The sequence below is a fragment of the Argentina anserina genome, chromosome 3, assembly GCF_933775445.1.
Source record: "Argentina anserina chromosome 3, drPotAnse1.1, whole genome shotgun sequence".
NCBI lineage: Eukaryota > Viridiplantae > Streptophyta > Magnoliopsida > Rosales > Rosaceae > Argentina > Argentina anserina.
The window spans coordinates 22,625,387-22,642,316 of NC_065874.1; the positions used below are offsets into that span (position 1 = coordinate 22,625,387).

At 35.9% G+C, this 16,930-nt stretch overlaps 2 protein-coding genes across 2 annotated transcripts; one reads left to right on the forward strand and one right to left on the reverse strand.

Moving 5' to 3' along the window:
- Positions 1–1,150: 1,150 nt before the first annotated feature.
- On the reverse strand, positions 1,151–6,512 carry LOC126787262 (uncharacterized). The gene is made up of 8 exons (XM_050513175.1): positions 5,714–6,512; positions 4,763–5,119; positions 4,329–4,399; positions 4,014–4,259; positions 2,994–3,809; positions 2,013–2,891; positions 1,452–1,877; positions 1,151–1,258 (listed from the first exon to the last, which is right to left on the reverse strand). Exons 1-8 carry the CDS (start codon positions 6,510–6,512, stop codon positions 1,151–1,153), a joined length of 3,702 nt encoding a protein of 1,233 aa, XP_050369132.1.
- A 4,418-nt stretch (positions 6,513–10,930) lies between these two features.
- On the forward strand, positions 10,931–14,813 carry LOC126788438 (chaperonin-like RbcX protein 2, chloroplastic). The gene is made up of 5 exons (XM_050514431.1): positions 10,931–11,482; positions 12,567–12,658; positions 13,951–14,008; positions 14,317–14,382; positions 14,502–14,813. Exons 1-5 carry the CDS (start codon positions 11,162–11,164, stop codon positions 14,622–14,624), a joined length of 660 nt encoding a protein of 219 aa, XP_050370388.1. The 5' UTR covers positions 10,931–11,161; the 3' UTR covers positions 14,625–14,813.
- The last annotated feature ends 2,117 nt before the right edge of the window (positions 14,814–16,930 follow it).

Below are 16,930 nucleotides of genomic sequence, written 5' to 3' on the forward strand. Positions count from 1 at the left end.
CATCATCTCAATAAGAATTCTGCCAAATCTATAGGACAAGGTAGAGGTAACTATACTAAGCATGGTGATAACATAGGTGATGAAGAAAAGGCTCAATGTAGGCTCAAATGTGGTTCAACTAAGGGGTCCCAAACAGGGCACATATAGGGATACATGGTTGTTTGGCTAAAGTGGTGGTATTCCTAGAAATGATCCATAAATCATTTTCAAAATCAGAGCATTTTATGACTTAAATGTTTCAACAATCACAAAAGTGAGTTCTAGTAAATTCTAGAGTCCATTAAAAGCTATGACACATAGTTATTGAATATGCAAAGAATAATGAGGTTCATGAATAATCAGGAAATTTCAAATTACATCTCATGAAAAAAAAAAGTACATATAAGCTCAAAAACTCACAGGTTGTTATGGACTTTAAACTAACCAAAACATGTATGTCATAATCAATCAATCCAAATCTCACATGTTCATACCAAATCCACATCATCAATGAAACTTACAATTCAATTCGTATGAAATGCAAAACCATCATCTATGTATTTTAGAGACATAATCATCCTAGACTTTAGGGGCATCCTAAGACTCAATAAAGCAATATTTTTTTTTTTTTGGATTTTTTTTATCATGACACAAACAATCAATGAACTTGCAACCCTACCCCACACTTAGAAAATTACATTGTCCTCAATGTAAGCTCAATAGTAAGAATGTAATTCACAAGCATAGAATAAGATCACATATCAACACATATACAATTCAACCATAAGAGTGAAGGGATTAGAAAATTCAAACTCCCGTAGACGACTCCTCCACAGATATGGTTGAAATGAGTTGCCTCCCATGCAGCGCTTGAGTTTTATAGTCTCTCAGCCTAGACTCTCTCATGTTCATTCTCCGTTAGGCGCATCTCTCACAATTGTCTCCTCATACGTGTGCTCCTCAAATGGCTCATAGTAGGGCTTAAGTCGATGCCCATTCACCTTGAATGTCTTCCCTGTTGTATCACTTTTAATCTCAACTGCACCATGAGCAAACACGTTAGTAACAACAAATGGGCCAACCCAACGCGAACGAAGTTTCCCTGGAAATAACATAAGTCTCGAATGGAATAACAGAACTTTCTGGCCCACTTGGAACTTCTTTCCTCTAATCATTTTGTCATGGTAAGCACTGGTTTTCTCCTTGTAAATCCACGAAGCATCGTAAGCCTCATTCCTAATCTCCTCAAGCTCATTAAGCTGCAACTTTCGATGTAGACCTGCTTCATCCAAGTTCATGTTGAACTTCTTCACCGCCCACCATGCTCTGTGCTCTAACTCCACTGGAAGGTGACATGCCTTCCCATACACCAATCTGAATGGTGACATCCCAATAGGTGTCTTGTACGCGGTCCTGTAGGCCCATAATGCATCATCCAACCGATCACTCCAATCCTTCCTTGTTGGACCTACAGTTTTCTCCAGAATTCTCTTGATTTCTCTGTTAGACACTTCTGCCATGCCACTTATCTGAGGATGATATGGTGTCGAAACTTTGTGGGTTACTCCATACTTCTTGAGCAATGCCTCAATTGTTCGGTTGCAGAAATGAGAACCTCCATCACTTATCAAAACACGTGGTACTCCAAACCTGCAAAATATGTTAGTTCTCAAGAAACCTGCAACCACTTTTGAATCATTAAACTTGGTAGACTTTGCCTCCACCCACTTTGACACATAATCAACAGCCAATAAGATATACACGAATCCTCTAGATGAAGGAAATGGACCCATGAAATCTATACCCCACACATCAAAAATTTCGACAGTAATAATAGGAGTAAGGGGCATTTGATCTCTTGGACCAATCTTACCTGTCCGTTGACACCTATCACAAGAAACACAAAACATGTATGCATCTTTAAAAATAGTAGGCCAATAAAATCCACATTCAAACACCTTCAAAGCTGTTCTACGAGGCCCAAAATGACCTCCACATGCCTCATTATGACAAAAGTTAAGAATTGACCTATGCTCATTTTCTGGGACACATCTCCTAATGACTTGATCACTACATTGTTTCCATAAATACGGTTCATCCCACATATAATGTCTAGCCATTTTCTTCAATTTAGCCTTATTAGCATGCGAAAGTGTACTAGGAAAAGTCTTAGTAACTAAATAATTGACAATGTCTGCATCCCAAGGCACACTTACCTCCATCCCAAAGAGTTGCTCATCTGGGAAAGTCTCACGTAGTGGCTCTCTTTCCTCATCTCGCACGATCCTACTCAAATGATCAGCCACCACATTCTCACTTCCCTTCTTATCTCGAATCTCAAGGTCAAATTCTTGAATCAACAGTATCCACCGGATCAACCTGGGCTTAGCATTTTTTTTAGTCATCAAATATCTTAATGCGGCATGGTCAGAATACACAATAACTTTAGAATGCAAAAGATATGATTGAAATTTTTCTAAAGCAAAGATTACAGCCAGAAGCTCCTTTTCAGTAGTCGAATAATTTATCTGGGCCTCATTAAGAGTCCTAGACGCATAGTAAATTACTGTAGGCTTCTTTTCTCTTCTTTGTCCCAACACTGCCCCAATTGCATAGTCTGAAGCATCGCACATCAATTCGAAGGGCAGGTTCCAATCCGGAGGACAAATGATGGGTGCACTAGTCAACAACTCTTTAAATTTCACAAACGCTTTCTCACATGCATCATCCCATATGAACGACACCTCCTTTTGCAATAGGGTACACATAGGTCTCGCCACCATGGAAAAATCCTTGATGAATCTCCTATAAAATCCTGCATGACCAAGGAAAGAACGAACCTCTCTCACAGTTGTGGGAGAGGGTAAGTGATGCACAATATCAACCTTAGCCTTGTCTACCTCAATACCCTTAGCAGATATAATATGTCCCAAAACTATCCCTTGATTCACCATGAAATGACATTTTTCCCAATTAAGAACAAGGTTAGTTTCTACACACCTTCTCAAGATTAACTCTAAGTTCTCTAAACATGCATCAAAGTTTTTTCCATAAACACTAAAATCATCCATAAAGACCTCAATGATATTTTCGATAAAGTCAGAGAAAATAGCAAGCATACATCGTTGAAATGTACCTGGTGCGTTGCACAAACCAAAAGGCATGCGTCGATAGGCAAAAGTGCCAAATGGACATGTAAATGTCGTCTTCTCTTGATCCTCCGGATGAATGCATATCTGGTTGTACCCACTGTACCCATCTAGAAAACAATAGAACTCGTGTCCAGCTAATCTCTCCAACATCTGGTCCATGAACGGCAAAGGCATGTGATCCTTGCGTGTTGTAGCATTCAACTTCCTATAATCAATGCACATCCTATGACCGGTCACCAACCTCTGGGGTACCAACTCATTCGCCTCATTTTTCACAACAGTCACCCCACTCTTCTTAGGCACAATTTGCACTGGTGAAATCCACCGACTGTCCGAGATAGGATAGATCACTCCACAATCAAGCAGCTTGATCACCTCATCTTTCACGATTTTCATCATTGGTGGGTGCAATCTCCTCTGAGCATCACGTGTAGGCTTGGCGCCATCCTCCAAAAGTATCCTATGAACACAAGTTGTAGGGCTGATCCCCTTGATATCCGCCAAAGTCCATCCAATAGCGATCTTGTTCCTCTTAAGCACGTCAATCAATCTAGCTTCTTGCTGCTTACTCAGTGTTGATGACACAATAACTGGTAGAGTATCATTCTTTCCAAGGTACACATACTTCAAATGATCTGGAAGCTCCTTCAAATCTAACTTTGGGGCTTGTACCACAGATGGTAACAATTTATTAGTGGAAATGGGAATTGACAAGAAAGAGGGATACCTTTTGTATGGTTGAGCTTCAAGTTCATTCACTATTTCAAAAATTTTGGGCTCAAAGTTAGCCCACTCCTCTCTTGGGACACGGTCCCCATGCTTGTCAAATCCGGCCCCTTGCTCCATAGCTAATTGCTATGCTTCCAACGTCTCTGACATAACCTGTGCAATAGAATCATCCACAGAATAACACGAGTCAATGTCAGAAACTGGGTACTTCATTACCTCAAAAATGTTGAAGCTGATAACATTTCCATTAAACTCCATCGTCAAACTCCCATTTGCAACATCGATGCATGTCCTTGCAGTTCTCATGAACGGTCTCCCCAAAAGTAGTGGAGTTGTCTCTAATGGTGATACCTCCATGTCTAGCACATAGAAATCTGCAGGAAAAATCAAGTGACTGACCTGCACAAGGACATCCTCAACATACCCCTTAGGGTACTTGTTAGATCGATCTGCTAATTGGATAATCACATTATCATTCTTCAAAGGTCCTAATCCTAGTGATTGATAAACATTATATGGCATGACATTTATCGAAGCACCTAGATCAAGCATAACATTATCAAATAATGTGTTACCAATTTTACATGGGACAGAGAAACTTCCCGGATCCTTCATCTTAGGGGGTAGCTTCCTTTGTATGACAGCTGAAACTGTCTCATTCATCTTCACTACCTTTTCTTCCCTAATTTGTCTTCTTGAAGTGCAAAGCTCCTTAAGAAATTTCGCATATTTAGGGATCTGCTTGATACACTCTAACAATGGAAGGTTAACTTGCACCTTCCTAAAGACCTCTAACACCTCCTCATCAGATTTATCCTTCTTGCTCTTTGCAAACCTAGAAGGGAAAGGTACATACGAAATAGGATTAGTTTTAACTAATTCATTTGAGTTAGCATTTGTACCTTTGTGTGCTTCATGGATCGGCACACTCTCCTTCTTGGAGGTAGATGGATCTTTCTCCAAGACATTCATCATAGTCATCTCGTCACCCTCCTCAAGAACATGGGTTGTTTGGGCCTTCCTAGAAATACTAGGCCGCTCCTTTAGCTCGAGTCCACTCCTTGTCATGATAGCTTGGGCTTGCTCATTCTTTGGGTTAGGTATGACCCCACTTGGCAACTTTCCTTGCTCAGAAAAACGGCCCATGAAGTCTACTACCTGACCCATATGCGTTTTTAGCTCCGCAATGTCTTTGCTATTCGCTTGTTGACCCACCACCAAAGTTTGAGTCACGGTATTCAATTGACTTTGTCCAGCAACTAAAGATTTCAACATCTCATCATAATTAGGAGTACTGGCCACGTTGGGAGGTGGAACATTGAGTAGTGGAGCTTGTGGTCTAAACAAACCAGCCGGACGAGGCCCAAATTGCATAGCATTCTGATGTGGCCTTAGTACATTCTCATTATTGGACCACCGAAAGTTTGGATGATCACGTAGGCCAGGGTTGTATGTATTCGAAAATGGATTGTACCTTTGACCTCCTTGATAACCAAGGGCATTGACTTCCTCATACCCTCCACTAGAAGCAACTTGAGGACACTGATCAGTAGGGTGCCCATCCGTACAGATTCCACAAACTTGAGCTCCACTAATCTTCATGAAATGATTCATCATCTTGGACAACTTATCAACCTTGTCCTCTAGAGCAGAGCTTGAACTCGAGTTAGTCTCATGTACTTGCCGTGTAGAACTAGCAGATGTTCCAAATTGTTGGTTGTTCATAGCTCTCTTCTCCAAAAGATCTTTTGCTACTACATTGCTCTTGTCCAAAAACGATCCACCAGCAGCTGAATCAAGGAACTCTCTTTCCATTTGTAGCAATCCTTCATAGAAATATTGAAGCAACATACCTTCTCTAATCCCATGGGCTGGGCATGATGCTACAAGAGATTTGAACCTCTCATAGTAATTGTAGAATGACTCATCTGGTCCTTGCTTGATTCCTGTTATCTGCTTCCTGATGTGTGTCACCCTTGATGAGGGAAAATACTTCGACAAAAACTCATTGACCATTGTTGTCCATGAAGTAATCCTACCAGCAGGTACCTCAAACAACCACTTTTGAGCACGATCCTCCAATGAATAAGGAAACGCTCTCATCTTTACAATCTGAATGTCTGCTCCTCTAGGGCACATAGTCTCACAGTTGAACTGGAACAGAGTGAGATGTTGATTGGGGTCATCTCCTGAGAGTCCATGGAACTTAGGCAAATGATGCAGGAACCCACTCTTCAACTCAAAATCACTCGTCTTGCCCTCCTCTGGAACAGGGTACGCTATGTTAGAGGATGATGTCCCCCCAACTGCTCCTTCTACTTGGCCATTTTGCTCTCTGATCGATGCCATTTCTGGTTTTGGAACTAAGTTTTCCTTTGTTCGGCTTTGAACTGTGGGCACTGGATCAAGTAAATCGAAATTCAATTGGCCCAAAGGACATGGACTTGTCAACAATTCTAACTCTGGATCCTCAAAGAACAATGGATTGAGCCTACCACAGCTTGATGAACCTGGAAATGGCGAAATGAACCCAAAGTCTCTTTCTTCTTGAAATGAATCTGACTCAATGGAAATGTTATCAAACTGATCTTGAGGCTGAATTCTTTTCAAGCGTGCACTAAACTCTTCGGACCAACCACTAATCTTGGACATTCATGAGCCTGAAAAGAACAATTATTAGTAACTTTACAAAGTATGAAATACAAGTATAAGTAAATACAAACTTTTTTTCACTTTCATTTTCTTTTCTTTGTTTGTTACTGATTGATTGTTTTTTTTTTGTTACAAAATCTACAAGTGTAAAGTATTACTAAGTCTAATTGATTTTATTCACACACAATCCTAATATTTAAGGTACGTGGAGCAGAGGAGCTAACTGTGCAATGGACTGAAATAGTCCCAGGTAAGGGTCTTGCTTTATCCGATATACCTTAAAAGTTACAATATCATTTTCTTTTGAAACTATATACATCTATTTATACAAAGTTATTTTCTAAGTTATAAAGTGAGGTGGACGTGCGGCCTAAGTACGTCGTCTAGACACAAATTCATTCCTTTGTTTCAGAAGGCTGGATAGCTAGAATCAGAGATAGTCACAAGGCAGGACTCATTTGTTGGACACCACGGGGGCCACATCCTTGAAAGGATGCTTTCCCAATCGACTCCATCACCGAGATGTATGTCAGTCTATGGGCCTCTGAGATCCAATTTTGTAAACCTTGAACCAGGGTAATGAAAATAGCATGCCCCTTACTCAGCTTGGAATAAATTTGTGTGTTAGACTGCTCGCAAAGTGTTAATAAAAGCCGCCCTCAACCCCAAGTGACCTTAGCAAGGTACAAATGGAGGGTTAAGGCTAATATTAACAAAATGGACTTTACCTATTCCGTTCACTTTATAACTTACAATAAACTAAGCATAAATAAACATTTAGTTTCCTTAAAAATTATCTAAGTGTAACAAGTATCCTATATGCATACTACAACAAAATTAAAACATTTATCACAAATTTTTTTTTTTAAGTTTAATTTTTACTGTGCGTATTTTACTGTTACCTAGTACTGTTCACATACATTTATTTTTTATTTTTTTTAATTTACTATTTACTGTACACAAAATTTATTTTTACAAAGATAAATTTTTTTTTACTTTTTATTTTTACAATTTATAAGTATTTTTACAATTTTACACTTACAAAAAAAAATAAAAAAAAAATTTACAGAGATTTACTTTTTTTTTAGATGTAAAAAAAACTTGTAATTATTTTTACTGAATGTTACTATTCACCGTACTATTCACATGAATTTATTTTCACAAATATACAATATAATACAAAATTAACACTTCAAAGAATTGAGATTTTCTCAATTCCCCGGCAACGGCGCCAAAATGATAGAGCGTTTTGTTAAAACGTCTATAATAAACCCTGTAAAACATCATCGTTAGTATAGAATAAGCAGGGATCGTTCTTTCCGGGGAATTGAAGGGAACTCTAAACTTTTAGTGTTAACAAATAATGGGGGGTTTGAGATTGATTATTAACTACTAAAATAAAACCTAAATTATTATTTACATGATCGACTTCTCTTTAACAAACTTAAACCAAATTTACCATTACACCACATAATTACAAGTTCGAACCTATCATGCATTCTAATTCAACCAATTACATACTTTTTAGACACCAATACAATTAGAGCCTTAGGGGATCATCTAATCATGCAAGATTTCAATTAACATTTAGATTGACTTAGGGCCTAATCTAAATTTGCATGCAATCAAATTCAATAACACTTAGAGTATAAATCAAATTCAATTACATTTAAGCACCAAATCTTTGTTGGAGACATGTTTCATGTATGGCGTCACCCACCATGGTTTTACATGCAAATTTCCAGAATTTTTACCACTTTTAATCAACACAAACCGAACCTACTTAGGGCATGATTCGATTTGTGTCAATATGGTTGATGAATCTAGCACTCAAACACAATCTTAGGGACTACATCCAAGCACTAAATTCATATGCACATATCTGAAAATTATCTAAAAGTATGAGAAAGATGATTGGAACACAACAATAGAAATACAAACTCATTAATTATAGGAAACCATTAATTTGGTAAAGAACCAAAAATCCAATACAACAATCTGAAAATTTCGATTCTTAATACAAAACAATAATCCCACACAAACATCATACTACAATCTTCATAGACAAAGTATTGTAAAAAATCAAAAACGAACAAACCCGTGGGGAAGAGTTGCGAAAATCACACGTTGTAGGAACCTTGGAGGTGTGTCTTCAATGGTGATTTCGGTGGAGATGGAATTTGTATATGGGGAGAATGGCTTGCTGTTTTGGTAAAGGATGTTTGAGGTAGTATTTTGGTAGAGGTTTGGCTCTTGAATGCAAATGAGAAGTGATGATATTTGAGAGGTGAAACCATGTATATATAGAGGAAAGATGGAGGGTTTAAAATTGCTTCTTTCTTCCTATAATAATGTCATGCTTTAATCCCTAAAACATGGAAAGTTGTATTCCCTAAAACATGGCATGCTTTAATCCCTAAAACATGCCATGTTTTATTCCCTAAAACATGCCATGTTTTATGCCTTTAATGATCATCTTCTATTTAATTGTTGCATGACTTGGCTCCATCTTTTTTTTTTAATTATCTCTTCAATCCAATCTGAAAATAAGAAAATAAAATCATAAGTAAGAGATAATTAGTTTCAAAACCTAACAAGGATTCCTAGTCAAACTAGGACTCTAGACCAATTATGCGTTTTTAACTCATGTAAGCACAAAAATACATCCAATACCGCCCAAGACTCTTACTACGACTCAATGACTCAATAGTACAATAATAAGGGCTAAGCAAAGTACAAATTGAGGTAAAAACATGTTAAGAACGTCGCACAAAATGCTTCTATCACAGAGGTACGGTCAATTGGACAATTTAGTACCTAATGTTTCAAAGAGGACACCTTGGTACATGAAGTTAGACTTTATGAGACACTTTAGTACTTATGTTGATTTCTTTGTTAAATATAGAAGGTAAAATTGATATTTATATATTATTTATCAAAATAAAAATACAAATAGAATTTTATGGGTTCAAGGCTAATTTCTATCACCTTGGTATTAATTATTTTTGTATCATTTGCTAGAAAATAAATATGAATTAATTTTAAGCTTTAATTGAAAGTGAAAAATTAAATTTTTGTTTAGAAAATCTAGATTTTTTTTTTATACTCATGAGAATGTTTTTGGTTAATTAAATATAGCCTCAAAAATATTAACTTAAACGCAGAAAACCATTAATATTTGAGAATAATGAACACACAAAACTCATGTGTTTTATTATATTTTTATAAATATATACTTAAATGTCTATTTTACCCTTCTATTATTCAACAAAAGTACCAAAGTGTCATATAAAACCTAACTTCAGGTATCAAACTGTCATATTTGAAACATTAGGTACCAAAGTGTCCAATTGGTTATACCACAAGTACCATAAAAGAAATTTACCCACATTTAATTAAGAGTCTAATTGATTTGATGTTGTGCGAAGTGCAGCAATTAGTGTTTTTGTGCAGGGGTGGATCCTTATAGGGGCAGGAGGGGCCATGGACCCTGGTAAGTCAAACTGTCTCCCTTAATTATTGTATAATTGCACCTAATTATGATATAATTGTTACAGTTTCTATCCAGAGTGAAGCTTCACTCTGAAATTACAGAGTGAAGTTTCAATTTTGGCACACTTTTCGGTCAATTATTTTTATCTTAAGTGATTCAATATTTAGATATGTTATTCAAGATCATCTCTACAAAATTTCATCTAATTTGACAATGGTTTGAGCTTTTAAAATTTAGATTTACATGAACGGTTCATGTTGAACAGTTTTAATTCATTCATTGATTTAATCTAATTTCAATACCTTAACGATGTCCAAATTGGATGAAATTTTGCAGAGATGATCTTGAATAACATACCTAAATATTGAATTACTTACGGTGAAAAGATTTGACCGAAAGTTGTATCAAAATTGGAACTTCATTTTTTAATTTCAGAGTGAAGGTTCACTCTAGATAGAGACTGCTATTTGTTAATAATTATGGTGTAATGCATAAAATTATGATATGATTGGGCGTTATGATATAATTATATATATTTAATATTTGTATTTAGTCAAAATTTTATACCAAATTGGCCCGTCCAGAATTTAGTTCTAAGATCTGCCCCCGTTTTTGTGTTTGACATAGTACAACGTGGGTACCCCGATCTAACCCGATAGAGGACATCGTGGTCGAGGGGGCTATATAGTTAGGTGTATTAGATTTATACACCGTGTATATATACAATTATAGATTTATAGGAACCTTCCCACGTGAAGTGTACAATTTTTTCTTTTTATTATGTGTGAGATTTTCTAAATTGTCAGCGTCCACAGCCTTTTTAGAATATTGAAAATCAGAACTGAAAGAAAAAAAATGAGAGACTAAAATTTGATTCTTAAGCTTGTGTGGAGTGTTTTGGTCCTCAAGTTTTTGTCTGGTTAACGTTCACACACCTTGAAAACTCGTCCAGATTCTCTCACCCACCTTCCCTTACTTGCACCGAAACACCTTCTCTTCCTTTGTTGCTCAAAAAGGCTGAATCTTTGACTGCCCATTTATTGTCATACCCATCTCTAGAATCTTGGCATTCATCCCTGAAACACAGCTACAAACAAAATCTCTGATCATAGTACAAGTGCTTGTTGGCTTTGAGCTTTTAACTTGTGAGAGAAGCATGGTGGGGGCTTTTTCTGTGATGGGTTCATCTGTGGTGGACTCACACACATGTCCGTGCTTGTGTTTGGATGCACTGCCCACAACTGCCATGAGTCTCAGGAGTGGAGGAGAAGTGGGTTTGCAGAGGGGGAAGAAACACTTGGTGAAGCCAGGACGAGGGTCTTTGGAGTTGAGCAGCTCTTTCATTGATTCAGGGCATGACAGGTGGCTCTCTATGAAGGCTGTTCCTGGTGTGAGGAGGAAACGGAAGAATCGGAATGTTGGGATTGTTAATGAGCTTGCTGGCCAATATGAGGACAGCTTTGAGGATGTTAAGACGGTGAGAAAGCTTAGATATTTTATATGCTCAACTCTGATTGCTTGTATTTGGTGTTAGCTGTGCTTCTGAAGGACAATTGGTTACTTGTTTTATCTGTTTGTTTATCTGGTTCAAAACTTGAAATAGGCACAAGTATATTTACCTGTGATGGGTAAATATACGTGTTTAAATACACGCCTTACCTTGTTGAGTTACACAATTGGTTCTGTTGGAAGCTTACCATAATGTGTTAGCATGTCTTTGCTGATTGATATGATTGAATGAAACGTGCTTTCGTAGCTTGCCTGTTCTCTATCTTTTTAATCTATGCAGTAACATTTAATTATGTTTAAGTTGTGCAGATGCAAATCAGAGAAGTTGCAGTTTGTATATAAAACGACAAAAAACTTAGTGAAACCTACCAATCATGTGTATATATTGTTATTTCCACAATAGCATCGTTTGCTAGTTTTTATAGGTAGTAGCTAGATTATGTCATTCTCAGTAGTACTCATGTTCTCAATGCAAAAATTGTAAGGAGTAGACTACATCTTTCTCTTATCAAGATTTATGCCTCATAGAAGAAATGGACTATAAGAAGCCTTGTGGAGGGGCAAATAATAAAGAGATTTCATTTGGAGATGTTTTTAGCTCTTTGTGGTATAGGCCGATCTTTTGATGGAGAGGAGAAAGGGTAGAGGTCGAGTTCATAATTAAATTCTTATTTTCATTTGCATGTGTTCCTTTTCTTTCCAAAACTTAAAAAAACCTCTTTGGTCTGATATTCTTGAATCAGGTCGTCTATTCTCTAGGATACTGGAATAATTTTTAGTACTTCTTACGTCAGGGTAATTCATTTCTCCTGGTTCTGTATTTTTTCCCTATCTTGCAAATTTTGGTATCCTGTTTTCTAGATGAAAGTAGGTTCTTTGTTTGACTGTTTGTCCAATAATGTGTGCATTTTTCCTCTTCTAATAAAAATATATTCTGTAGATGTTAGAATCGTAAAATTCTTCCATGTCTCTTCTACTAATGAGGAAGCTTATGCCAACCTGACACATGAAGCTCACAGATACAATTTGTATTCTTTATATTTTGCTTGCAGCAACTACTCAACTATTTTACATACAAGGCTGTGAGGACTGTCATGAACCAGCTCTATGAGATGAATCCAACACAATATAGGTGGTTTTATGAGTAAGTTACTGCACCATCGGGTCATATTTTTAGTTTTTGTGAAACCCAACCTGCATACATTATTTAAACTTGGCAAAATTGTCAAAATACACCTAAAATTTGGCTGAAATTGTCAATTTACACCCTGAACTTGCATTTGAGTCAATTTACCTCTTGAACTTGGTAAAAATTACCGATTTGCATCATATTCGTTAAATTTAACTGTTTCTATCCAATTTTGCGTCACATGTCATGCACATGAGGAGTAATGTTTTCATTTTCAATTTATATTTTTCTTAAAAACAAATAAAAATATTCTTTAAAAGGAGGATTATTTTTTTAATCAAATTATTTATTTACATATTTTTTCTACATACTTAACTCTATTTCGAATTATTTATTCAACATATCCAACCATTCAAATATAGTGTGTTGTGTATATATATATATATATTTTATATGTATTTATTTTTAATTTTGTAGGTATTTATTTATATTTTTCTAATATCTTTTAACATACTATATCATGTAAAATAATAAATATATAAATTAATAACATGTTTCAAAAAATAAAAAAACAGTAGCAAATGTTCCTCTTAAATAATTTTATTAATTTATTTCATTATTAAATATGAATAAATATATAATGATAATATTGTCCCTCAAATGCATGACATGTGACTTAAAATTGGATGAAAAACATTAAATTTAACGAATTTGGTGCAAATCGGTAATTTTTACCAAGTTTAAAAAGTAAATTGACTCAAATGCAAGTTCAGAGTACAACTGACAATTATGGCCAAATTTGGGGTACAAATTTGCATTTTTGCCTTTAAACTTTGTTATTATCAAATGTCACTATTGCTCAAGCAATGTTGTTATTCCAACTGGCTGAGATGCGATTGGGCTTCGTGTTAGATAGGCTTGAAAGAGCAGCGAGCTTCTCATATTAAAGTGAGCTTGTGGGTTGTATAGGCAGAAAGTTTTCCAAATCCTGAACATACATGATAACAAAACTGTGATGCAAACTCTTTTGCAGTACACACGTTGGATCAGTTTACTAATGCACGAATTTGGAAATAAATCTAGCCCATCCCTATAAAGAATATATGTAGTACGAGTGTAGGACATCTTGACAGGAGCACTGCCTTTCAGCCCTTGGTTTCGGCTTTCAACAATGATTTTTTTAAATCATTAAATAAGATTATTTGGAGGCATTTTCTTTAGTGAACTAAGTTGCAGCTTCACCATATCATAATTCATAACTGTGAGATATGTCTGATCTGAAACTTAATTCATTTCTGTTGCAACAGCTTTGTTGTAAACAACAAGCCTGGAGATGGCAAGCGGTTCCTCCGTGCACTTGGGAAGGTAGTTTTTGAAACAACTTATTATTTACTTGCTTGAAGCCTTGAAGGCATCATATAACCTTTTCATGAGTTGTTTAAGATATATCAGGCAGAAAAAAGAACATAAATTTCACTGAACTATTCTTTCTGTTACTTGCCTTCATAATTGAAATAATAGGAAATGTGACAATACATACTCAACTCTTTTGATATCTTGGTACATAGAACAACTGTGAAAATAATAACTTGGCTGCTACGACTATTATGTTTTCATGGTTACATACAGATTGATATGAATGACATGAAATATAATCCTTTCCTAACTGACAGGAGAGACATGAACTTGCTGAGAGAGTAATGGTCACACGGCTTCACCTCTATGGTAAATGGGTCAAGGTAAGAAAGTTTCAAGTTTCTCTTTTCAACTATTTTTCTTCATCTTCCCAAGCACATATATAACATGTAAATCTTCAACGGTTTGAGAACATATTTTTCTTGGATGGACATTGATGCAGAAATGTAATCATGCTGAAATGTATCAAGAAATCTCTAATGAGAACTTGGAGTTGATGCGTGAACGTCTTATTGAGACTGTGATATGGCCCTCAGATGACTCAAACACAGAGAAGATTGGCTAATAGATTATAATGTCATCATATGATTGAGGATTCCTTATTATTCCTAGTCTAGGTATTTCTTGTTGTATACCAATCGGTTCCCCAGGTTGATTAGTATTATTTTCTACCAATTAATAACTTGCTCAATATGTATTCTGTAAATTGTATATAGAACATCCACCATTTTATATATCTTCCAGAGATTAGTCAGATTTCTTTTTCGAATGAAAACATTTGTGATCAGGTTCAGAAGGATGAATGTTGAGCTGGCTATATGCACGCACCAATAAAGTACATTTACTATCATTATAGGTAAACTGGGACTGAGCTGATGACTGCAATTAGCAAGGTGTGCAAGTATATTAGTAGCACCATTTGTTTTGTGATGCACAATCCGGAATTGAAAAGGTTTAAAAAGGAATCTCATGTATGCAGAAGCGGACCCATGATTCTATTTCTTTGAAGACGTAGTAAAATTAAAATCAAAACTAAAATTAAAAATAATAAAATAAAAACTATCTTATTTAACACAACTTGTAAATATTTCCATATCATAGTAATTCAAATAACATAAAAGTACATTGAAATTTAGATTACATTCTCTTATTTCCCCAACATTGAAATTTGTTTCTCTAGGGTTCAGCAATTCGGATATTCTCTTAAAACATATTTCTATGTATGTTTAAAAACAAATTTAGATTATATGAGTATATATATGACATGGTTATTTTTTTATTTAATCATATGAATTTCGTTTATTCAATGAACCAAAAATATATAAAACGAAATCAAATAAACAAGAAAAGAAAAATTTGTCAATCAACAACTCCTAAAAATGCAGTAGTTTACAAGAAATTCAGGTGAAATAGTCTAAGAGAGAATAGAAGAATTTGACATTTGTTATACTTTAGTCAACCAAAGAGAAAATATAGAGATAAAAGGTTTTGTCTTCTAGTGTACAACTCATTTCGGACTCTTGGGTAATCTAAAAAAGAGAAAATATACAGTAAAAATGATTTGTTTTCTATTGCTAAGTTCAAATTGGCTAGGACCGCTGGGCAATATGAAGCTTTTACTTCTGTCGTTGTGGAAGAAATTCATAGCAAAACCACAAATCTAGCATATGGACTCTTTGGGCATGTTTGGTACACAGAACTATCATTGTCCTCCTTATTTTTTATCATAGCCTACTCTCTTCAACCCCAGCTTATTTTATATTATGCCAAACCCATGTTTGGCAAAATTGGGTGCTCATTTTAGCTTGGACTAAAATAATAGTCTCTGTGAATTTTTCAAAAAATAGTAGTACATCAAAACGTTTAGAACCAATCAATCTTGATTACTCAATTAAGCATGCACTATGAACTGAACCTAGTCAAGCATGATTACCCATTATCAACATTTAAATTTGACCACCAAGAGCATCGATTGTGCAGCTTTACCTTCCTCCCATCATACCCAACTTCATGTTTATCAAATAGATCGAACCAAATTAAGCACAAGATTGTCAGGAAACTCATGCCAACACCATGTTCATCTCCATTCCTTCATATGATAGAACAAATTGATGAAGATGAAAACCCAGAATTGAATCAAAAGAAAAATCAATTGGAGTAAACACCTTGAACCAAATACTAGCCAAAATTGAACCCAGAAACACTACTCAACCACTTCTTTAAACCCTAATTTTGAACTAAATGTTAAAACCCAGATTTTGAGCCAAGTTTCAAACCCAGATTTTGAAAGTTTAATTGGATGGATTGGATGGATGGGGTGTTGTTGTACTGCGACAACGAGAAGCTTGAGATTGGCAGGTGGTGGTGACATGGACGAGTTGGTGGAGGTGATGATGACTGGTTGAAGGTGCCGACGGGCTTGAGGGCAGCGAAGAAGGTTGAAGACGACGAGTCAACGACGAACACTGGTTGAAGTCAACGAATCGGGGTAGTGTGAGAACAAGGCTACAATAGTCACATGAAATTTGGTGTCTTTATGGAATAAGGTGTTTTGGGGTTTTTAGGATTCCTCACACCCAGCTACGGTAGTCCCTAGTGGTGCCAAACATGGGTTATATTACTTTGGACTACTCAAGCATGTGTTATGCAGTCATAACCGTGTACCAAACGTACCCTTTGTCTTTTGTGGTTATCCCCTTATTAAATAACTTTTTGAAACTACAGTATCATTCATGTTTTTTCTCTTTTTCATTTAACAAACACTTGCCCCAATAAAGAAGAGGCTTGTTGTTCCAATCCTCCGACGGGTTTAGTTTTAACAAATAGACATATGATTATAATATTAGATTGAAATATTGAGTGAGGCTTATT